General features: G+C 45.0%; 1 protein-coding gene across 17 annotated transcripts in view; it reads left to right on the plus strand.

Annotated features, from left to right (window-relative positions):
* Nucleotides 1-23,958, plus strand: part of FBRSL1 (fibrosin like 1) — a 492,401-nt gene that overhangs the window by 195,022 nt on the left and 273,421 nt on the right. For all 17 annotated transcript variants that reach the window (XM_027892612.1, XM_027892619.1, XM_027892625.1 and 14 more), the window contains one exon: nucleotides 22,785-22,886. In XM_027892612.1, the coding sequence (XP_027748413.1) occupies nucleotides 22,785-22,886 (102 nt within the window). The remainder of the gene's footprint in view (nucleotides 1-22,784; nucleotides 22,887-23,958) is intronic.

The raw sequence follows: 23,958 nt of genomic DNA on the forward strand, positions 1-23,958 counted from the left end.
TGCACTCACAGTCCTTGAGACACAAAGCCAGGACCGGCGTTACTTCCCAGTGCTGATAAGATGCTTGTGGGCCTGGTGATCTCGCAGCCAAGCCCAGGGGGTTTGCAATTCAAGAACGAAACTTTCACTATTACCCTGAAAACAGAAGCATAAAAGGAATTAATTTGGAAAGAGCTTCGTGTGGAATTTTTATATGCCATCCTGCTGCCAAGGTGCCTTGCCAGCTGGGTGGTAGTAGCACGGGTTTTAACTTCTCTCTCTATGCCAACAAGATGACTTAACCTCTCCCTCTTTATCCCTGAACAAAAGAAAGAGCTGATGATTTGAACAGATGCTTTGCAAATTGGGAGCTGGCTGATGGTGCAGCAAGGGAAGTGGTGTGGTCTTTGAACCCAAGCTTTGCTGCCCATTTGCCCCTGGTGCTTCCTGTCTGTGCTCCCTCATCTTGTAGCCAGCCAGGTCTTTCTCCAAAGGACAGAGAGCACAGATTCCAAAACCAGAGAAATTCATGTCAGGAGAAGCTGACAGATGGTGCCTGACTGGGAACAGTTCTGTTTTGCCCTCGGGAGAAGCAGCATCTCAGCTCTTGGGGATGGCAGTAGGAGAAGGTGGCTGGGGTACTAATGGTGGGAAGGAGGGAGGGGTGGATCTGGAATTGCACGGTGTTGTCTGGATGGGGGGGTGATACGGGAAGGTTTTGGACATGCCCTGAGTGGGAATCAAAGTCTGCCAAGTGGCTTGAACGGCTCCTGCCTCGTGCAGCACCGGGAGGGAGCCGGGGCTCTCCTCGGCCTCCTTAATCCAAAGAAATTGCAGCAATTTAGCAGCATCATTCTCTGAGTACACACAGTTAAACTGGTGGAGTCTGTTAGCATGAACGCCCAAATTGGTTTAGGAGTGGCTGACATAGATCAAATGTATTGGAAGCAGCTCATTTGAGAGTGTCCGTGCACGGGGCTTACGCCAATTTAACATCATCAGTTTAGATGCCAGCAGTTGCATTGGTGTGGTGTTTGCTGACTTAACAGGGAGAGCAGCTAGGAGAGGCATTTTTCACTGCAAGAAGTGTGTAAAGCCAATAAAATTAATAGAACCTTTGAGTTTTTATATTTATGGCAGAGACTTTGTGGTGTCATCTCAAAGGGGCTTGATCTTTCTAGGGAAAGAAGGGATTTCTGTGTTTTACGCTTGTATCTCCTAAAATCTTTCAGAAACATTCACCCAAAAATGGAAGTCTTTAGACTCTGAGAGATAGGTTCAGGTCTGCATGACAGTCAGGTGTCCCAGCATGTGAGATAATGGTCTAAAAGGAAAAATTAAGTCTAATTTTTTCTGCACACATGAGTGGTTGGCATTCCTCAGGGTTGCTATCGTGCCTAACTAAAGTTGTTTTTTTTTATGCAGTGTATTTCTTCCTACACTTGAGAGATCTCTCCCCATCCTCCCCCTGCTCCGTGGTGTTACTGCGCTTCCCCAACTACAATTAAAATGTTGACACCTGGCTTGGCTCTGCAGATTAGGATTTGATTTTCTGTAATTATATGTTATCGCTCACATTCAGTAGCAATTTTACCTTCTGTACAGTATGATAACACTTATTAATTCAATAAAAGAAATCAATTCACAGGCAATTTCCAAATGTAGCACCTTGGTAACTGAGTACTAACCAATCAGATTATGCATCTGACATTGTGCCTTGTCATTTAATCAGTAATGGGTGATTGCAAAAGCAGATATATGTCAGTTGTTAATTAAGAGTAACACAGTTTGGGACCATAGCGTTAGCAGTGCCTGTTTTGTTGTGATGCTGTGCTGAATATAGCTAATATTTGACTTGCACTTAAGTATTATTTACAGTAAATGGAAGGATAAGGGTATTTATTCTGTCTCCGTGTTCCGACAGATGTATTAAATTTCCTTTTTAATCACTGGAACGCTCTGTGTGTTAATGGACTGCAGCGCAGTGCGTGTGTGTGTACGTGGGATGTGGAGGTGGTTTTGTTTACAGTGAACACACTCCATCTTATCTTTCAGAAAGTTACATAGTCTTGCTTTCCCGTGGCTTTTTTTTTTTTTTTTTATCTTCTTGAAGTGTTTTACTTGGCACCTGCCAATCAACTCTTCCCATTGGGTTATTGTTGCAGTGTGGAAAAGTAAATGTGGAAGCTGTGGGTATGGGCTGGCCTTCTTTTTGTATCTTCACATTAAAGACCCATTTGTTCCATGTGATTAGGACCCATTAGTCCACTTAAATTAGGCTGAGAACAGGTGAGATGTGCCTGAAACAGGCATTTCAGCTTAGCCAAATGTTATCACGCCGACACAACCTCCCTTTCTGATTTGTAATTAAGTTAGAGCCAAGGCCACCAGCTATTAAACTCTGCAGAGCAAATATACAAGATGCAAGGAATCTCCAGTAAAGTTGTAAACTTCAATTAGATGGCACCAGCCCAGGGTCCTGAGCTTTCATTGGACACTTACCTAATTTTATTATAAGAGCAGCATTCTAAATGATCAGCTCTGGGGCACAGTCTATTAATTTAACAGTCTGCATATTCATTACATCTCACAAATTGGCATCACTGTTTTGTTTTTTTGCAACTTATTCATTGGAAGAGGGAGGCATATTCAACATTAGATCCCTTACATTTTCTGTTTAGTAAACCACTTTCATTCAGAGCTTGCCTAAAATGTGGCAGTTCATCCGAGTTGGGGTGAATTTTCCCCTTCAAGTGATTCACTAATGGCTGATAAAACAACAAGGAGTTTGTGAAACCATTTGCTGTGAAATTTCAACAGAAGTTTCTCTTTTGCCCCCAGATATTGTCGTTTTCAGGGAAGTGAAAAGATTGCAGATGGAGATGGCAACACTGGAGGATTCCCACTTTTTTCAACCGGAGCCTTTTTTTTCTCCTCCTTCCATTTGGCATACAGACAGATGCAAGATTAGTTTCTCTATTTTTGTGTTTCGTTAATCATACTTAGAGAAGAAAAAGGTCCTTCAAAATAATGTTCATCTGTGTAATCCTCTCTGTTGTGATTTCATACCCGGTGTTCCAGGATGAGTACTTGTTTTGGCTTCTCCTTTCATTGCTGTCCCTCTGTATAATTGAACCAGTCAGAGCTTTAACGATGCAAGCAGAGCTCTGACAACTCACATTCTGATGTGTGAATCTTGGCTTATTGCTCAAGTGTGGCTTTCTTGAACTTTTAAGGAAGCAGAGTGTTTATTTTCAGATGTGCATGCCAGTAATGAAGCAATTCGATATTTTCCAAATAAATGATGAGTGTATCTGGAGAGAGCCTGAGCCTTGGAAACGCTCAGTTTTTTTTAACTGTGTCTAAGAAAATACCCTGTGCCTTCAAGAGGTCTTGTTGTGCTAAATTATGTATTTCTGTAATGGAACATAGTTATGGCCTTAATTCTGGTCTGAAAAAGAATAGCTTACATTGTTTCATCTTGAGAATTGTAGTTTGGATCTCACTGAGAGTTTTCTCAGACAGTGAGAAAAGGTTTCTTTTGAACACCAGTTTTCATTAGTTTGTGTTCTGGTGCTGATCTTGTCTGCACAGGGAGGTCTAAGATGACTGGTGAAGAGCTCCCAAATTGTCTTTCTGCAGAAGGAAAGTGATGCTTACAAAATGTTGATGAATACCTAGAGACTCTGCACCAGAATGGTGAAATAATAAAAACTGGATGTTGAGCTAAGAATGTAAAAGAGTTCCCCAGCAAGTGTTTTTAATGAGTTACCTTAAGAGGTTTTGTCGTGTGCATTTTTGTCAGGGGAAGAAAAAGATCACAGACTGTTGAGTTGATTCAAGCTGGATTCTTTGATGGAGAACCAGATCATCATTTCTTTCTTCATTAGCTTCTTATTTTCCCAGGTTAAAGAGCAGCAGCCCCTTTTCTAGTCCATAGCATGTCAACTTGCAGCAGTGCTTGTTTTCAGCAGGGTCTGCTGCATGTGATGTACTTTGTAATCTGTGCTTCCTTCAGAGGCAACTGATAGAAGGAAGGGGCCTGTTATGATAATGGAAAACAAAATTGTTCTTAACCCTTTCCTCAGTGTTGAATTGCTGCCTCTGTTGAATTGGGAACATGATCTGTAACTTGAGGGGATCAGGACTGAATGAATCAGCCAATATGTGTGAAATAAAGCATCTCCAGCTCTGGAGGGCAGGTGAATGAGCAGTGCCAGGATGGGGCTTTGCTTCCCGGGGTTCCTCCCCTGACACAGGGCCTGGGAGCAAAGCAGGACCCTGGTGTTTCCATGGCAGAGTGGGACTGATAGATAACCTGATACTGGGAATAACGTGGAACCACTGAAATTAGGTCAAGCTGCTGGCTTGCCTGTGATATGGGAGACTTCTATTTATCCTTTAAAAAAGGATTTATAATGGGATTCTCTGCATGTTTGTGCATACTGAAGGAGAAGCAAATCATGGGCTGCAGGGTTTGATCAAGCTGGGGCAGAGCAGTGATTTTTTAAAAGGCAGTGCTGGCAGGAGCGGTGAAAAATTTATGAATGCACAAGTAACCTCCTGTCACACAGGGATTATTCCTATAATGTGTTTATGCCTTTATCAAGGATGGGATGGCTTTGTTGCCTAGCTATATAGCATTAACTTGCTCCTATCTGAGAAATAATACCCATTAGTAAGTTCTGACTTAGGTATTTATTTCCCATGTTCCTTATCTGGTGTAAGTTGATATAAATCCTTCTCCCGCCAAATCAGAACATGGATGAGTTTCCTCTGGCAAAAGCTGATACTGCAGCTCGTCCTTCAGCTCTCAGGCCTCGCGGGTTTAACATCAGTGGTTTGACCTCTTGCTGTTCTGAGGATACCACGAGCATTGCTATCTGTGGAGATGCACGATGACAGAGCAATCATACTTGGTGCTGAAGATTACAGTGCTTTTGGCAGTCACAGATAAACTCAGCCTCACAAGCTGAGCATAATGACATTATGTATAACTGGTTTCTATTTGGGAAAAAAAAGAAGGGGGGGCAGGGCAGTAGCAGAGATAAATGTGCCTCGTGTCAGAGCTGGGGTAGAGCTCGACTCTGTCGTGTTTGCCAACCCCTGTGCTGCCCTGGCTGCTGGACAGACGGCCTGTGTATTGCTGGATGAGCAGATGTCCTGGAGAATTAGGGATTGCTGTCATGGGCCTGATGGCAGGAGTCCAAACCGCTCTCTGACATGGAGGCTTTGCCTCTATTATCTCTCCATATGTGTGTTTTCCTGCCCAGGGATCTGATGGAGAGGAGCGCTCGACACTGAGATGGGTGAACCTCATAAAGCTGCCTGGTGGAGAACACAAGGATCACAGAGCTGAGTGTCTTCACCCAGCAGGACCTAGACATGCCAGTGAAACAGGAACTCAGAGACATGTAGAAAACACTTGGAAGTACTTAAATTCTTCTCCTGTATTTAAATCTCATTACCACAGTTTTATCCCAGTAGTTTCGTGGCTGCTAACAAGGTTCACCAAAGTTTGGGGAACTCTCTGTCCTGTATGGGTTGTACTGACTTAAGTAACACACATAACCAGTTAGAAGGCAAGTAACATTTTGAGCTGCAATAAGCTCTGCACTTCAACAAATGGCATTTCAAGACTTGAGCGTTCTCAGATAGATTTGGAAGGATACAATATAGATCTTAAAATGCACGGTTGATTTAGTTTAAGCTGTGATATTAAAGATGGATAAAACCAGAAATAAGCTCTCACTTTCAAGGTCATTATTTCTCAGTTCTAGGTCATTTGATTTATTTGCCAGGATACTGCAGGCTCTGAGAGCTGAGTAGCTGCTTATCCATGGTAACAGTTTTACTTTACCCAGTACTACTGCTGCTTGGTAGAGTAAAACCCAGCTTTCAACCACGATGCAGGGGCACAGAGATGCTTAATGGCAAAGCTGGAATCTCTCCTTGATGATGAAGCATTAGGTTTGTCAAAGAACACTGTAGATTTTTACCATGCTAGCTCAGACTGGCACTTTATCCCCTGGTTTCTCTATGGAAAATCAGAAATCTGTGATAGCACCAAATTTTAAGGCAGTCTGTGGGTCTCTCGAGCAGATGGGAGAAACTTGGACTGAATTAAAACCATGTTGTGAGAGGTGGTCATTGTTCTACTCTGTGCATTTTCTGGATTTCATGTGGGAGGATGTTTAGGAGAAGAGGGAAGGGACTTGACATTGTAAGTCATCTGAGGTGCTGCTCTCTTTAGGGGACCTGCACTCCAGAATTCATCAAATAATTTAGAAGAAGAAGAGAAGATAAAAGGATTCTGGAAGACCTGGGTAAAAATGCCTGGGGATGAGGGATGATGTGGCAGGTGACAGCAGGACGCAGGTTGCAGGATGGGTCACTTGCTGTGCAGCACCTTCTGCAGACCCTGTCCCCTACTTGGGTCCCACTTCAGCCTTTACAGGGAGGCTTTCAGGGGTACTCATGTGTGAACTTTGTCCTGCTCCTCTGTGTGCAGCTGTAGTTAATCCCAAAAGTGCGTTCCAGGTTATTCTTCTCATCAGAAGCACAGGGAGAAAGCACTGGTGGGAAGACAGGAAAAGGCTCGGCATTCCCATGCATGACAGCAGGGCTGTGGGGAAGGAAGAAGGCTGGGGGCGGGGGAGGTTTTGGGAGAGCAGCAGCAAAGTTAAATCACTTCAGCCCTGCTTAGCTAAAACTTCCAGAGGTTTGAAGTTGATGTGACCAATCTGAGAGAGTCCCCTGCCAAATGATGTGATGAGAACCAGAGCAGATGATGTCAGGGCTCCCTTGCAGATGTCCCCTGCTCAGCCACCACTGCTCGTGGGTTGATCATAAGGAATTCAAGAGCCTCTGCAGTGGCTAAGCAGGGGTGTGCATCTCCCAGAGCACCACGAGCTGCTTACGTGGTTTATGTTCCATGGTACATCAGCAACAAAGCAGGCTGGGTACAAAGCCTGTGTGAAAATTGATCCTCGGTGAAATGGGAATTTACAAATGTGGCGTGTTCTTCTCAAAAATAAAATTGAGCTTTACCCATATTACTATTAAAGTATAAAGCTTTAATTATGCCCTAAATCCACTCCTTTAGCTGGGGGGCTCACATGATTAGCAGCAAGGAAAAAAAAAAAAAAAAAAAAAAAAAAAAAAAAAAAAAAAAGGCATCTGGAGAGGCTGTGTGGTGCCGTGTTTTCCCATATGTGAAATTTTATACAGTACAAATTATTAAACACCAAACCTCCGGAGAAAGATTGTAATGAAAAATTTAGCACTCCCCCATCAGGCTGCAACTAATTTGCCTTCTGACTAGATCTGAAAGAACAGAGGGCTGTGCTGGTGGTAATCCTTGATGAGTAGCTGGCAAGAGGAAACAAGTAGTATTTTATACTATAGTGTAACAGGAGCAGCGGTGTGACACTCCCATGGACACTTGGGGTAAAAATAAAGAAAAAAAAAATCTGTGGGAGCGTATCCCTTTCTTTCTGGTTTGATTTTGGCCTCAAGCTCCCAGTTTTCGTGGGAGCCATTCATTTTGCCATGGCTGGGGCACGTGTGGAGTCCGTGCTGCTACTCCTCCTGCCTAAGTGGTCAGTGTTCCCTCACTAGAGTCAGAGACAGTTCAGGAGATTGTGATGCAATTTTTGTTTGCAGAAGAGCATCAGTTAACGTTTCCTTTAAAACTGTTTATGAAGAATTTCCCTTTTTTCCCCCCTCTTTGTTTTGGTCTTCTTTTCCCCCCACCCCCCCGGTGGAAAAGGCATGTATCAGCTTGAAAGGTCAAGCAAAAGGGTGCTGAAGCTAAGCCTGATGTGACCAGAGGCCCCCACTGTGTGCTCCTCTGTGATTAACACTGTGCTAGGTGCTTATTACAATTAAATTCCTCCTTCCCCCAGCAGCCTGTGTCGTCACAGTTGGCACAGGGGAGAGCTGATGCTGTTGCTGCAACAGGCTGGATTCTCAAAGAGCATCCCTTTCTCTGACCTTTTTTTTTTTCATGTCTCTTGCTAACAAAAGAAAGGCCCTGCGTGCCCCCATGTGCAGTTTATACGGTCTGGTTACAGCTGGAACACGATTTTAACAACAGGGAAGTAACCTTGGCGTGTGCAGTGTGTCCGCTGGCTCAGAGAGCTCCTAATCCCCAATTTCCTGAAAGAACTTACCCCTCCATTGATAAGTTCCTACTTTCCCCTAAAAGCCAGGTATCCATTCTGCCTGGATGCTTCAGAAGGAAAGGGCTGTAGGAGCACAACCCCCTCTCTTCACCGAGTCAATCCAAAATCCAGATTTTACAGTCTTAAGTCCAAGAACACTCAGCGCCGGCAGATTGCTCTTGGCCCCTGCCTGGCAGGGTGTTGATTAATAATTTGAACCTGCAAATCCTCTTTCAACTTCTGTGAAGCCTAAATTGTCCATCTGAGGCTTGCTTCTTTCAAAACAATTCGACTGTGATTTTCACTGCTGGCGTCATTCTTGGGGAAATAGATAACCCTGTCAGTGGCAAAGCTGTGCCGCACACCTGGGAGGCAGCACAGCTGGCTGACTGCAGCGAGGAGAGCAGGCAAAGGCTGAGGGGAACAGAATGGAAACCGAGTTCAGATAAATCCAGCTCTGTTCTGCTTCATTTGTGCTGTACCGCCTGCGTTTGGCTGGTTTAGGAGCTTTTTTTTTTTTTTTTTTTTTTAAGGCTGAAATGTTGAGGGTAGAGCAGGAGAGGATGGAATCTCAGCGCCTTTAGGGGTCAAGTTCTGGGAGGCCCTTCAGAAAATCTCAGCTTTGGGACTCGCCAGAAGATAATGGTGCAGCCACTCAAGCAGGTCGCTGTTTGAGGCTGCTCCTGCGATCTCCCCAGGGAGAACTTTGGGCATGAAACAGCAGAGTGCCCATGAGATGAGCTCCAGGCTTTTCCATGGGAGGTGGGAGCGTGCTGGTCCTGCTGGGGTGGAGAGTTTTTAGGAAGGACAGCACCGAGCGTTGACAAACGTGGCGTAGTTTGTGGACTGCACGGTGTTAGGTGATGCTTTCGTGTTTTCTGCTCAGCTATTCTGTTTCCATCTTGGCTCCTTTTTTTATGGTTTCAGGAAAAGGATATGATTTTACTCCTGCATCAGTGCAAATCCAGAGTAATTCTATTAACGAAAGAAAAAAACAACACCTGGTTTTGGAGACCGTGAGAAAAGGCAATCGCTGCGGTGTTTTTGAAAAAGGACCTTGTTTGCCCAGTAATTCAATATTGCTCTATCATCTCAATAATGAGGGTTCAGCTCATAATGGCAGCACACTACAAAAAAGGCCCTACAATTCAAACATGTTGTAAATCCAACTAATAAGTATAAATTGATTTTTAAGGGGAAAAATGCACAAAACTAGTCTTTTACCATATGTTTCAGCTCTACCAGAAACCTTTCCTGAATGGTATTTCAGTGTGCTTTACCTATTGTGCCGCAAACTTTCTCTGACTCTGTCAAGTTGTACTAAAGCTTTTAAAATACAGATGGTGGTAAAATCCCCAGTGGAAAACAGGCTTCTATTTCAAACCTCAGTTCTGTTTTTTTCTCTTCTAGTTCATAGCAGATTTTGACAGATCAGAAGAAATATTCACAGCTTGATGCAGCTGGATTCTTCTTTGGCATGAGCAGAAACATCTGGCCCCAAAACAGCGCGTTTTACCAAAGGGCCGAAATACATGCACATGCATCTGTTGTGCTAATATATTTTCCTGTGAACTCAGATGTTAATTGCTTTGTTTTGCTGAGACAACAGTGTTGGTTCGGCGAAGAAGATTGTTTCCTTTAGCCCTCTGTTAATGGTTTCCTTTAGCAGAAACGGTGTTTTAAATAGGAACCTGCCAGGTACAGGGTGAGTAGCAGTTTGGGTAAAGTGTTTTGAGCAAGGATATTTATACTGCGTCTATCTAGACATGTGCTGTTATAAAGGCCTTGCCATGTCGACTGAGACAATGATTAGCACAAAAGCTCCACGTGAGACCAGTTTCACATCTCTGGGAGACGCGTTCAATTTTTGTATCAATATTTTAGAGGCTTCGGCCATTCCCACTTGCTACTTCTATTGTTCTCTTGCTGCTCATCTGCAGGCAGCAACAAAGGACCGTTAAAGATCTGGATAATTACTTGGTTATTTAGCTCTACCGTAGTTCTGCCTTGGTGGATTTTGTTATTTTGGGCTTTGTTCCTTCTCCCACGCCCGCCCTTACAGGAAAATCTGCAGTTCAGAGAAGCCGTTTTGCTGAATTTCGGATTGAGCTTTCGGGTTTGTTCTCCCTGGTTATGGCAGTTCTGGGGCCCACTGTTGATTGTAAAGATCCCGTGGCATGGCAGACCTTGGTCATTTCCCAGATCCACATCCAAGGAGCTTCAAAGCCTTTGGGCAGCACTCAGGGTCTCTCTCCCCACAGTAAAACCTCGGTGACCTGCGAATCAAGAGCAGTCCTGAATGTCACCACAAAGGCTTTCTCCCTCACCCCTGTTCCACAGAACCTGATTTCTTCTGGCTTCATTGCTTCATGCTGGATCTCTGTGTCTCTTTTTAACTAAAATATTTCCTGTGGAGGTTCAGGGTTTCCATGCAGCATCCAAAAAAGCAGCAGATCCTTTGTTTTGCTTTCTCAGCAAGCTCTGCTCTGTTGACATTATACTTTCATTCTAAGAAATATTTGTTTACATGTCACCCATGGAGAAGGACCTGTGGTTCAGATGCAAGATGGTTGCTATTAAAAGCTGCAGTGCTTTGAGCCATCCAGTTTTCTTCATAGTTCTAGTCCTGGTCTTATTCCATTGCTTGATGTTCCCAAAGCCACCTGGTCTTTCCATTCCTTCCAAGAAGGCATAATAAAACTACCCACTGAGCATCCTTACTGTTTAAATTTGATGGGCATTTGCAGAGTATTTGGAGATGCTCTCAGGAAATATTAGTAGGATCATTAATAAATGCATCTTGCTATTACTGTGTCCTCTAAGGTGCTGTGTATATAATTCTAGACTTTCCTACTGAACAAGTAGAGAAAGCAGATGCTTATTACTGTTAAAAATACCTTTCTGCACCAAAGGTGACAAGGAGGATGAGTGTTTCCTGCAGCTAAGACTATCCTTTTGGGAAGGACTGCAACAGGCTCAATTAACCAGGCTGTTACTTTAATTTTGCTGTAGAAGCTGCTTGTTCCAGTTCAAGTTCGACTGATTGATGACTTACTTAACCTGAACAAAACGAAGGTTTGGCTTAAAGCTTGACAAGCATTTACCGTGGTCTAAATCAACTTCCAAACAGGCTCTCTTTCAGTTGAATTAGTGGGCTTGTGTATTTTGGGGCTTGACAAGCCTCTGTGCAGCGGGGCAGGAGCAAAGGCTGACTTTTCTCTGGGCTGCCTTGAGCGGGTTTCCCCTGCTCTGGACTGAGCTCATCCCCCAGCACACCCTGACTCCTTTCTGGAAGGCCCCAGTGATGTTTTTCTCTCCAGATTCAGTGAGCAGAGGATGCCTCACCTCCCTGGGAGCAGTTCAGGCCAGCTGGATAACCCCCAGTACCTGCCTCGTGGTTAGCTCTGTGGTTTGCCCTTTCGGCTGTATCAAAGCCACAGTGAGAAATTTCAAAGCCCACAGTTTTAGGGAATACATAGTTACTGCCAAGCCTCTCCTGTGCTGCACATCGTGAGAGTGCAGTCTGGGCCAACAGCAAGGATTTTCCTCCACCCCAAACCATTGGAGTCTGTAGGAAGAAGACGGGGCAGGATTCCAGTCCATCTGCACTGAGCTTTCTGTGCTTGTTTTAGCTCCTTGCATCTTTGGGTAGTGCCCTGTGTCCCTTGATGGCAGCAAGTATCAGCCAGCTATTTCAAGGAGCTCTGGGCTCAGCCTGACAGCAGTGCTTCCTTCTGGAGAGCTGCCTCCCCTTGCTCGGCTGAGAACTTTAATCTCAGAGTTCAGTGATCATTAACTAAAATAATTGCCACCCCTTTATAGTTACTCAGGGCTGAAAATTACCAAAGGGTTTCACCTTAGTTGCTTCAGCTCTAATTATTCTTAGATTTTTGTTTTCTTCAGGATGTCAGACAGCAAACAGGATGTCCCCTGGGCATTTAGAGGAAATTGCTTCTGTGTTTCTTTGTGGAGCTGGCTGTGCTTGCTCTGGTGGTTATAATGCTTTTCTCAAATCAGAAAACTTGCCCTGGTGGTGTAAGAGCTCATGGGGCTTACTGGAAGTTTCCTTGACAACACTAATGTCTTGACTGATCACGATGGGTGATCATAACCAGACAGCAGTGATGTTTCAGGTTGCCTCTGCTTCGAGTGCAGAGCCAGGGAGCTGCCTTCCAGACCTGCAGAGGTGTGAGGTTTGCTCTAACCTTTTCCAGCGTGGCTTCGTTCACCTGCTGGTGCAGGGAGCCTGGAGAAAACGGCCCCGGCTCTGTTTGGGAATGAACTGAAGCTCTCCATTGCCCGTGAGAGATGAGAGACAGCTGGCTGGGGGGTGGAGACCTCTGCCAGGGAAAGGACAGATCCCAGGAAGCCTAGACAGAGTTCAAGGAGTGGCTTTGTAGAGTTTGAATTGGCGCTGAAAGCAAATCATAGGTCTGACTGGAACAAGGTAGAAGTCGGAATAAAACTACTCGTGGTGGCGTCCCAGGGGTTGTGTCTGCTTTGCTAAACCCAGCCATCAGTTCCCTCGGGGTGGGAGTGCTGGTTCTCGTGCCTTTAATGCTGGCATTCCCCCAGCTGCTGGGACACTGGAGCCTTCCTGGCTTTTAGGGGATTTCAGATACGGGCAGGACGTGACTGCGGGCTGGTTTGTGGCGCGGCTGAACGCATGCGATGTTGGGCCTTGTGTGATTTGAACTGTGCCCCTGGAGCTTAACCTCGCCCCAGTGCTGGGCAAAAAACCTGGTTGGGTCCCTGTTTGGTGTCCCTTTCCATGTGAGTTCCCTGGTGCAGCTGCCCAAGGCCAGGGTGGGACTGTGCTGCTGGGGGTAGGGCTGGGGCTCGGCTCAGCACTGTGATCTTTGACAGCAGTTTCTGCAAAATTCATTATTCCCCGGGCAGCCTTTGTATTTATTTATTTACTTTGTTTCTTTTCTTTCCTTTATTTTTTCACTTTAGTTTATTAGTTGCACGTGTGGCTTTATCTGGAAAAAAAAAACTGCATGCAATTTATGCATGCCTACGGTAGCATATGTTTTGTATATTGGGATTATAGGGATGGTACTGATTCCTGAATTAATTTGAACAGCAAATTGTTGTTGTATCTGCACACAGTGTGTCTTTTCTTTTTTTAACATGTATTATATGACACACATCTGGTGGTGTTTTAATTGTGCTATTGTGGTGCCTCGTAATGAATTTTGAAACCCGACTGTACTAAGCTCAGCTTTTCCACATGGGAGGCTTGGAGGGGTTCAGAGAATTGTTGAGCAAGAATGTTGGGTGCTTTTGTCTCTGCCTTTAACCAGGGGCAGGGACACACGGGGTTTGAAGGCTGCTGTTAGAGAATTTCCTTCCCTGTTGGTCAGCGTTGGGGGGCAGCTCTTGTGCCCAGCTCTGGGTAAGGAGAGACCTGCAGAGCTGCTGCCAATCTCTGCTTCCTCTAACTGATTGATCTCTGTGGTCCCCATGAGAAGGGGGAGCTGCAGGTACCACCTTCATCCCTCACAATCACAGCTCTGCTCCCAGATGTGTTTTCACTTATTGGGATGTGTTTTCCAAAGAATCCAAGCTGCTGCCCAAAACTGCCTTCCCCTCCTCTTCCTTATTTATTCTAAATAGGTGTTATTGGCATCTGTGAATTTTATCTGCAGTGGCTTTGATAATATTTTTTTTTCAGATATTGATGGGACTATTGAATAACTGCAAACCTTGTTTAAGTCCCTTTACCTTCTGTAGCAAATATGGTTATTTATTGACACTACTTTTTGAGAACTCACCTGATATGTTCCCCACTTAAAATATACTTTAATGATATTTATATAGTGCTAATTTTTATCAGAATGTCTTGCAATATTGAGTGCATGAAGAATCCTAAATCTTGTCATATTTATCCAGTTTCCTTTTCAACCAAACTTACCCAAGAAAGGAAACCAGGCCTATTTAAGAAGACTAGTTTTCCAGAAAACCTTGCTGAAATAGTTCAATTCAGTCACTTTAATCCAGTTCTGGTTTCTTTTCCTTCTCCTGCTCAAGCCTGGTGTCCTTTGCCTGGTTGCTCCTTTGAAATATGTCTCCAATACTTGTCTTTTTTTCTGGTTTCTCACTGGCTATTCCAAGATTGGTTGAAACATCTGTGTGACATGATCTCCCATTCTACAGCTTGTGCAGCAGTCTGGACTTTGTTCCCAGCAAATGTTGTCTGATGTCTTCCTTTAGCAATCAGAAGACTGAGGAATGAGTCTGTTTTCTTCTCAAGGTTGAAGCAGAGCTGCATTGAATGTTTTACTTGTCTTACATAATTAGTAATGTGTTTACCTTGCTTTTTGGGATCTTCTTTTACTAAAATCATTTTTGAAGGTTATCATCACCTTTTGTATTCCAATCAAACCCCTTGATTTTGGTGAGCAGTGATACCAAAAGAGAAATACCGTGACATACAGAGGTATTCTTCTTGGTTGAGTTTCCTAATGTATTTTGAAACATTTCCTGCGGCTTTGGACAATTTAATATGTATATTAAATCTGCTTTTGCTTTGAACATCACAGCTGTTGATATTAGCCTTTAATAGACGGTATCTGTATGCATAGATGGCAGCAGTGTTAGAGCTGTCAATTCTGATTGCCTCCTACATGGTGTTTAAAAGCATTGTGTAAGCTCAGCCTAATTCAGTCCACTGGCTCCAGCTGAACACAGCTCTCCCCTTGCTGAGGGGTTGCTTAGTCAATCAGACCTCCATCCTGCTCGGAGCTCCTCCCCTTGCAGCGATCCCTTCGCTGTGCCCACTGCCCTGGTGTTGGTAACACCTGATGCATCCGTTCCCAGCTCGTTCTGATGATCTGTTCTCATGCTGAGAGTTTTGAGCTCATCTTCAGTGTATCCGTTTCTTTCCCATCCTCCCAAAAATTTGCCAAATCAACTTCCCATTTGATGCAGATTGGATGGCGTTTTATAAATGAGAACCACGGGCTCAAATCATCTTTATGTAAAACTCGAAGACACAAATCTTACTTCGTAAGAGACTCGGAGGCTTTCGGCTCTCTCATGAAGTATTTATTGGATGCTGCTCCTTGATACCTGTCACCTCACCATGGTCTTCACCACAGGCTGCAGGGAACCTCTGTTCCAGCACCTGGAGCACCACCTCCTTCTCCTTCAGTGACCTTGATGTCTGCAGGGCTGTTTCTCTCACCTATTCTCACTCCTCTCCAGCTGCAATTGCTGCTGTGCAGAAACTTTTTCCTTTTCTTAACCAAGTTATTCCAGAGGTCCTTCCACCATCACCGATGGGCTCGGCTTTGGCCAGCAGTGGATCCGTCTTGGAGCCAGCTGGCATTGGCTCCTTTGGGCATAGGGAAAGCTTCTGGCAGCTTCTCACAGGAGCCACCCCGCTACCAAAACCCCGCCACGCAAACCCAATACCTTCCCTGCTGTTGCCTTGCCTGCCTCTCCATCCAGCCCCGCGGGCCCGGAGGTGCCGTCTGCCTACCTTGCTGTGGGAGGCAGGTTTTAGTTAAACTGGCTGGGAATGCTCTTTCCCCTTCAGCAGTCCAAGTCCCACTCCTGCACAGGCGCTGGCGCGCTGGAACCCAGGCAGGTCTGCGCTGACACAGTTTATCACTGACGTATGTCAAACCCAGATTTTCCCAGCTGCCTGCTGCCATCTGCCAAGTGCGGCTGGGGGCACGCAGAGTGCAGTTTGCTATGCAGGCCTGATGGCAGCTGGAAAGTCGAGCAGTTTTGCCTGCTTAAGCACCGGCTTTTTTTCCAAAATAAGCATTAGCTCTCTCCTCGCAGCGAGGCTCCTGCTCCGGAGTGCGCGGGGGAAGCGGTGCCGGCTCTGCCCCATAGCCAGGGCCACCAGCCAGCCCAGGAGCTGTGAAAAATCATTGCAGCAGTTCCAGAGCTGCAGAAAAGCCAGCCCTGCAGCTCCATGTGGCCCCTCGGTGCCGGGCACTGGGGGGGAGAGGCTCCTCCAGGCCCTTCCGACTGCGTCTCTCAAGAGCCGTGGGATCAAACGTTTCTCCCTCGTTAGAAGTGGCACCAGACCTGCAGAAGTGTCTCTTGGTGAGCTGAAGCTGAGCTCAGTGCAGGATGTTGCCCTGGCTAATCACAGCACCACACAGCAGTCCTTCCAAAATCTGCAAAGGTAAAAAAATCTGCCCGTACCAGATGAGTTTGGGTGTCGTTTGTTCTCAGGAATGGGAGGTGACCCTCATATTTAGTTGCAAGCATTAAGATGCAAAGTTAGGTTGTTAGTGAACAGTCAGTGTTGCTCCAGTAGCTGAGGAACTATCAATAGCTTTTAAATATTTTGATTCTTCACTGATGATACTTTTTATTGCGGTGAGTTGTTGCACTTGCCTCGCTGTAGCGTCTGACTTGGACAGTCTGAGCACAGAAATCCTTTGCTAACATAAATTCAAGCTCTCTGCATCCCAGAGAGAGGTAAAAATCAACCACTGTGTCACAGACTGCTCGACTGGCATATTGAAATGTCTTAGGCAGAGGAAACTGGTAAGCCAGGGTTAGAAACCAGAAGACTGCATAGCAGGTAAATATATGAACACCAACCTTGGAAACATCATGGAACTTTCTGAGTGAATGCTAAAAAAAAGAAGCAGTTTTCCCTCGGTATCGTAACACTGCTGCTGTTTTCTTCTTCATCACAGCAAGTGAAAACGGACATGTCATATTTAAAATGAGTTATGGCCAAGATAGCCCATCACAGCCTCCACAACAGCACCACCCAATTAGAAAAACTACTCTAATCCAACCTGATGCTACTGTCATTTTTTAAAATGAGTCCTACTTCAATCATAAAATACTTGGACCATAACATTGCTTTCTACGCCATATGTCCTTATTTAGAGGGGAAAAAAATGATTGCACCCTTAATTCAAAGGAAACGTTTCCCTCTGAGCCAGAGCTCAATAAAATGTATCAAAAAAAATTGTGGAAAAGGGCAAGCAAAGAAAATCAAATTGCAGCGTGTGAAACGATTTAAGGAGGGACCTGGGGAATACATAATCTCCAAACTGCCAAGTTAGAGCAAGTATAAAATATACAAACAAGCCTGATATTTTTCCCAGTTGATCTCATTATGAGGTATGCTTGGGATAGATAAATTTTGTTAGAATGCATTAAGGCTGGATTTTCAGGGAAACAAATCAGAAGTAATGTGTTTAGCTGATTCCACCTTGTTTTGATACATGGGTCTTTTCAGGTTTAAAGAAGTACATTTTTAAAGCCAAATGGTTTGTTTTGTTTCGAGCATTAAAACCAGAGGCAACTGGGTGACTTTTTTTTTTCCCCCTTCTGGAAAACAGACGTTTATAATTTCGGCATGGTCTTTAATCATGGGGGTAGAGCTCTGTGCAGTGTGTTTCACTGCCACTTATTGTTGCCTGCTTCAAGTGAACTGAGCTAGTCTTGAATGCAATCTTTTAGCAGACTGTTTCGTCCACAAACAGTACTTTTTCCAAGTCTCCAATATGTTTTAATTAAATTGTCCATTTGTATTTATTAAGGCAGTTTACTGTCTTGTGCTGCAGAAAGTTGCTACCATGGATAGTCTATCAGAGAAACACGAGCTTATCTTGGAGTTGATAATAAAATGCAAGCATATGTTAGCAAAAAAAGTCTTCACAAAATACTGTTTAAACATAATTTTTGTGTTTGCTGGGAAGGAGACAGGCCGTACAATTAGCTTTGATAAGTTTTTGGAACAGTTTCCCCTAACAGTTCTTGTGGCCCTGTGAAATCGTGGTCTCTGTTAGAAGGAAATGTTACCCACAGAAAATTTTTCTTCCTTGGGTTGACCCCGTAGAAACAGTTGGAAAAGGGTCCTTTGGCAGAGCAGGTGATAAAGTCAGTACACGCTGATGAGATGTAAAGTGGTGTTCAGCAGCATTAGTTGAGATAGATGAGCATGATAAGGTTGATTCACCCCTATCGCTGGTGATCTGAAAGCTTGGACCTAAACTCTGAGGCTTGGATGCCTCTCAGCTGTACCTGCTTATCTCCAAGTGGCTCCTGCCAAAATAGATTTGCCGTGAAGTCAGTAAAATCCTAAATCCAGAGGTTGTGTTTGGCCTGTCCTTTCTCTCAAGACAAACGAAAATTGATCTTCCAGAGCTCTGAAAAGGAATTACACTTCTTTCTCAGAAGTTAACGTGCTCTTGAAAGGGGACAGCTTGGCTGGGTGCTGCTCAGTGGAGCTCTTTGCCCCATCTGATCTGGAAGGGCTGCTCTCCTTTCACGGAACCATTCCTGGCTCCAAGGTGTAGCACAAAGCAGGTGGGTGCCATTCCTGCCGGTGCCTGTCCACTGGCAGAGGTGAGAGAGGATTTGTGGGTTAATAGACCCATCTGAGCTACCAGAACAGGCATCTCAGAGATGAATATTTTAATTATGTCTCTCCCTGAGGCTGCTGCTTTCTGTCTTCAGAACAGCACAGAGGGAGGTTGCTGGGAATTTCTTTTCCCACCCTCTGTGTGTATGCAAGACCCGTTTTGTATAAAACAGACACAAACCCAAGCCAGCAGCAAGGGGTTTAAAACGAGACTGCTGTGACTTTAAGAGCAAGGGGTGGGGGGAGAAAAAAAAAAAAAAAAAAAAGAAAAACCTGTTAAGGAAGGAAAATAAAAATCCCACAGCCTGTTGTAGCAGCTGTAGCTTCAGATCGTGTGGAAAATGAAGGCAGATGATTCAATTTGGCCTGTGCCCCGAGTACATTTCCAAATGCTTCTGTGTGTGCGCGAGATAATGAACAAATATATTGAGATGGCACAAGATCAGTCCGAGTTTGCCGCTGCGCGAGGCGTGGAGCTCCCAGTAGGAGCGCGCGAGCTGCGCCGGGTTAATGGGGGTGAGGGTCGGGGAGCCCAGCACCTTTCAGAACAACTTAAGAAAAGAATTCGTCTCCTTTCGCCCCGGGCTCCCCGTGGCACTCAAATGGATCTTGTGATAAATCGAAGTGTATTTATTAATGATGAGCGGGGGGCGGCGCGCCCGCGATGCGAAAAGAGGTGCGGCAGATAAAAACGTGCTTTCCTCTGACAGGGGGAAGGCCTGAGTAAATGGAGAGCAGCCTGATCTGTTATGATTAAAAAGCAGGGGCTGAGAGCCAGCGTAGTGGTCATGAAAAAGCCCTTTCAGGGGGAAGCAAGACCCGTTCTGCCCATTCATATATTCCACCACCCCCCTGCCCCACAGGAAAAACACAGGGCGGGGGAAGTTGGATGGGAGACATGGAAAGGCAGCGGCATTCCAGGATAGCAGAACTGGACTTTAATGAGAGCTGGAGTTATTACCAGGATGAGTTATGATATTTAATCATGCTACATGATGTCCAACAGCGCCAGGTTCATAATTCTTGGCTCTGAACGTGGCTTGGGACTGTCCGTGAGCACCTGCAGCACTCCAATTGATCACGGCCTTACAAACCCTCTGTACCTTGCCCCCAGTCCTTCCCCACCGAGCCAGCCCTGTCAGCAGTGCTGGCCCGCTCCCACCGAGCTGGAAACAGTCTCTTCCACTTTCTCAAACAAAGATCTGTCGTTCCTGGTAAAAGCTGGATTGTAGCTATTGCAGAGAGCCAGCATTGCCTGCTGCCAGCTTTCTTCTGCAGTGTGTGGTGGGTCAGGGGTGTTATTTATCTTCTAGGAGACTGCACTGGTCTGGTTTTTAAGCAGCCTTGGGTTTAATTAATGCTTTTGGAGAATTCCCTTAACTCCAGCGATGAAACAGGCTCTGCTTGAGTAAAACTTCAGCACCTATTCAATGTTTCAGTGCATATATATGGGCATTAATATCTTGCTGCCTTAGGTTGTGCTGAGACAGCTGTGACATCCTCAGGCTGGGAACCCACCTCGCCCTGGCCCACAGAGGCAGTGCAGTGTCTGCAACAGTAATGACCTTTTCCAAGGGAGAGGAATACTGGTTTTTATAGTAAAACTCGATCAGGGAAACGTGGTCAGGAGGAATTTCTGGAACTCAAGCAAGAACAGCCAGAGAAAATCACTACAGATCAAGCAACAGAGTCAGTGGCAACTTTGGGAAAGAAGCTTTTGACCAGCTCACTAATACCCAGGTCTGCTGAGAGTGCCCGTGAAACCAATGCATCCATTTAGCAGAACAACTTGTCCTCCTCGTTGGGTCCTGCATGCGGCTCATTAGGGTAATTACTGATGAATTAAGGCAGCTTGGCTGAGCGCTGGGGCTGCGGGTGTGCGGGCTCCCCTGCTGGCAGGCAGCAGGTGTAAATGAACAAGATCTGTCAAAAAGGCTGATGACCCTCTTAATTCACAGCAGCAAACTGGGGACAGAGGTAGTGCAGCAAGTTTAATAATTGATATTTACTTGGAAAGGTTAATGGCAGCAGTGATGCTTCTAATTTGCTTGCCCGTGCAAGACCTTGTCAGGTCAAATTGTCTCAATTTGTTACCGTGGGTGTAGGTGTAGTTTTTCCTTTAATGAAATTTGGAGAAAAGAAACGGGTGGTGTTCGGAGCTGACTGTGACTCAAGAAAAACAGCAAAAGGTTCGAGTCTGGTAACAGGTTGGGTGAGTCTGGGCTAACTTAAAGCAGCTGGCAGTTTAGTCCTTTTGAATTAATTCTGTTGACCATTTGCACTCGGGAAGGCGAAGGGATTTGGAACGGTGTAATTTATTTTTCCTTTAATTTGCAGCTCTCTAGGAGTTGTTCAGGTCAGAAGTGTGGTAATCTTGACAGGCTTTGATGCGTTCCTAGGTGGGAGGGTTAAGGTTATGGATGAGAAATCAGAAAGCCGCAGAATTCAATAGGCATTTCTGTGCTGTATTAGGGAAATTGGAATTCTGTTCTGGAATGGTTAAGTGGTTCCTATTTGAGGCAGGAACTAAGCACCTGCTGTCTGGAAGCGCTGAGATTGGCGGGTCAGATCCTTTACAGCCAAGAGTTTCAGAAGAGCTGGCTGATGACTGGGAACCAGTGGAGTTGGGTTTTGGGTAAGTGTAGGGAGACCCAGATGACAGAAGAAAGCTGGTGTGCCAGTGTTTCTGAAAGGCTGTAATCAAGGGGATATTACCATTTGTCTTATTGGCTTGGCATCGATCCTAGCCTAGATAATGGGATAGCTGAAGTAATAATTGGTTAATAAAGACCTAAAAAGGAATAAAGTAAGTGAATAACAATCATTTTACGTATTTAAGAAAAAAAAAACAACCTTACCAAATTTACTTAATTATATGTGGAATTAAAATGTTGATGGATAAGGGGCAATATTGATGTAGTACCATTAGATTTCTGTGTTTGATGTCGTTGACCTATTTATTAAGGAAACAGGCAATACAGACTGAACATGATGCATTTAAAGTGGGTTATTTCCTGCCTTGGTATGTGGTGCTGGTAGCTGCAAATGCAAGCCCACTGCTGGTTGGAAATGCTTTTAGCAGATGGCAGTAGGGTTTGCCTCTCATTGCTGTGCTGTTTGAAGGTTTTGATGTAGGAGCAAAGACGAAATACTGGTCTTAATAAAAGTTTACAACTGGGCAGTGTATTGGGAAGGTGGCTTACAGTGAGTGACACAGGGCACTGTGCTGAGAGTGGTGGGTGTGTGATGAGGTGACCGTGAGCAAATGTTTATTTCTAGGACTTTGATGTATCTGAGTCTAAAAGTCTCAGCAGGGCTGGGGGGGGGTTATATCAGCACCACAAGCAAGCCCTGCTGGCCACTGACACCGCCAGGAAACGGGACAGAAAGAAACAAAGGGGATTTTATTACCATTAAGCACACCAATTTGTACAAGCCGACATTTTAAATAGTGTAATTTAAATGGAACCAAACTGATATGAATAGAACCTATTAATAAATTAAACACTTCTTTCCACCCAATATTTCACAAGGGAATTAGCAGAATAATTTGTTAGTAAATGAGCCCAGGAATGAAGCTGTGAATGACATCTATCCTACCCCTCTCCTCCCCCTGTAACACTCTTGGCAGATGTAAGCAGGAGGTTGCTGTGATTTCAAACATTTGGCTCTCTCACTTGTGGCCAAAACCAAGCTCAGCTTCAGGTGAAGGAAGTAGGATGATGTAGCAGTTAGAGAACAAGCCTTGGCTGTAGGAGTTAATCCTGCATCAGTTCAAATTCTGTGTGGTATCCGAAGCAAGTTGTTTCAGGCCGGTGTCTCTCACCGGCCGCCGTGCCAGTCCCAACCTCTCGGTGCGGGCACTGGGGTGGCCCCAAGGCACATCTGTGGGTTTGGGGAGCGGTGACCTGGCTGTTGGGTCAGCAGTGGCCCAGCAGCAAGAGGCACCCAGTGAAACACCAGTGCCACAGCCCAGGTGTGCTGGGAGCAGGGTGACGGTGTTTGTCTGTCCGCTCCCCTCTCGCCTCAGCCCAGGGATTTTGGCACAGCCTTGCCTGCCTCCAGCAGTGCCAAAAGCGCCGCTTCCCTCACCTGTTAGTGGAAAGGGATATGGGCACACGTGGTCGAGCACAACTGCAGAGAAGCCCTGTGCATTGACAGGCGTCCTCTCCGCTGTGCCGTGGGCGTAGGAGTGAAACTTTGACTGAACTGCTGTCGGCAACCTCGGGAACAGGTGGCAGAGCAGTGCTTGAAAATCTCCTTTCTCCCCCTCCTTCTTCTCCCTCTAGATGAAGGTCCCTACAAGCAGAAGTGGCAGAAATAGCGAGGAAGACAGCATCAGGGAGGCCACAAGCTCTCAGCGGAGCAGCTCAAGGGACCGTCTCAGTGATGTAAGTACCATTCAGGAGAAAGCGTCGCTTCATTGCAGCAATTCCCGCTGCTGACATGGCTTTTCATAAATCTTGCTGAACAAATGTTGGCATCCAGAGGTCACTGTGTAATAACTTTTTTTTATGTCATGATTGAGTGTTACGGCGTAAGTGGTTGAGCTGCCTTGCAAACACTATAATCATGGTGCAAATAATATGATAAGCGAAAAAGATCAGAGATGGGAAAACAAAATGGAATTGTTATTCCTCGGGGAGAAGTGGCTTGATGTTTTGTTTTGTTTTTCCTAAAGAAGTTGTGTTAAAAAGCTTTTTACGGTATCTTTTGGGTTTAGCTGCTGCACGTAATCACATAGTTTGGGTGCAAAGTCAGTTCATCTAATTTTATGCTTCCTGCCTCTGAGATATGAGAAAGGTTTTTGGGGGAAAGCTGTCTTTCTCTCAGGAAATTCGATGGTACGTTGAGTGAAATGTTATGATAAAACAAAAGCAAACGGTGCCTTAGTGTGTAAACACACAAATGGGCTTTTGAGTCACCAAGAAATCAATGGCAGTGCTGGGATAATTTTATATGAAGGCTTTTTGTGTTAGCAATTAGCATTTCGCCTTCATTAAAACATGATTTTTTACTAATTAGGACCTTTCCCGTTAGGAGAGATTTAAATGAAGAACAATAATCAAACGCTGGCACGAGCATGTCTGAAATATTAAATTTGCCATTTCAATGGCAAGCCACAGAAATCCCAGAGCGAGTGGTTTTCATGTTGAGTTCTATTAATGTAAAATATGCTTCATAACTAAAACCTGTCACAGAAAACGGCTCACACCAGCTAAATTCAATTGGACAGTTAATTTAGCTTTAAAATTGAAAACACTACCTCCGCTTCAGGATGCAAAAGGAAGGGGGGGGGAAGCCTTTGATAAGTGTAATGTATTTGCTATTAAGGCTTTCAGAGCCCATTCTACAGGAGGAAAAGGGAGAAAAAGGGGAAAAAATGGCTCCCACAAATGTGTTTAAAAGCTGAAAGTATTTATTAAAAATGTCAGCAGAAAAGTGCTTTTGGCAGATTAAAGC

The sequence above is a fragment of the Empidonax traillii genome, unplaced genomic scaffold, assembly GCF_003031625.1.
Source record: "Empidonax traillii isolate 1590-97213 ecotype Southwest subspecies unplaced genomic scaffold, ASM303162v1 scaffold361:size2146424, whole genome shotgun sequence".
NCBI classification, from domain to species: Eukaryota; Metazoa; Chordata; class Aves; order Passeriformes; family Tyrannidae; genus Empidonax; species Empidonax traillii.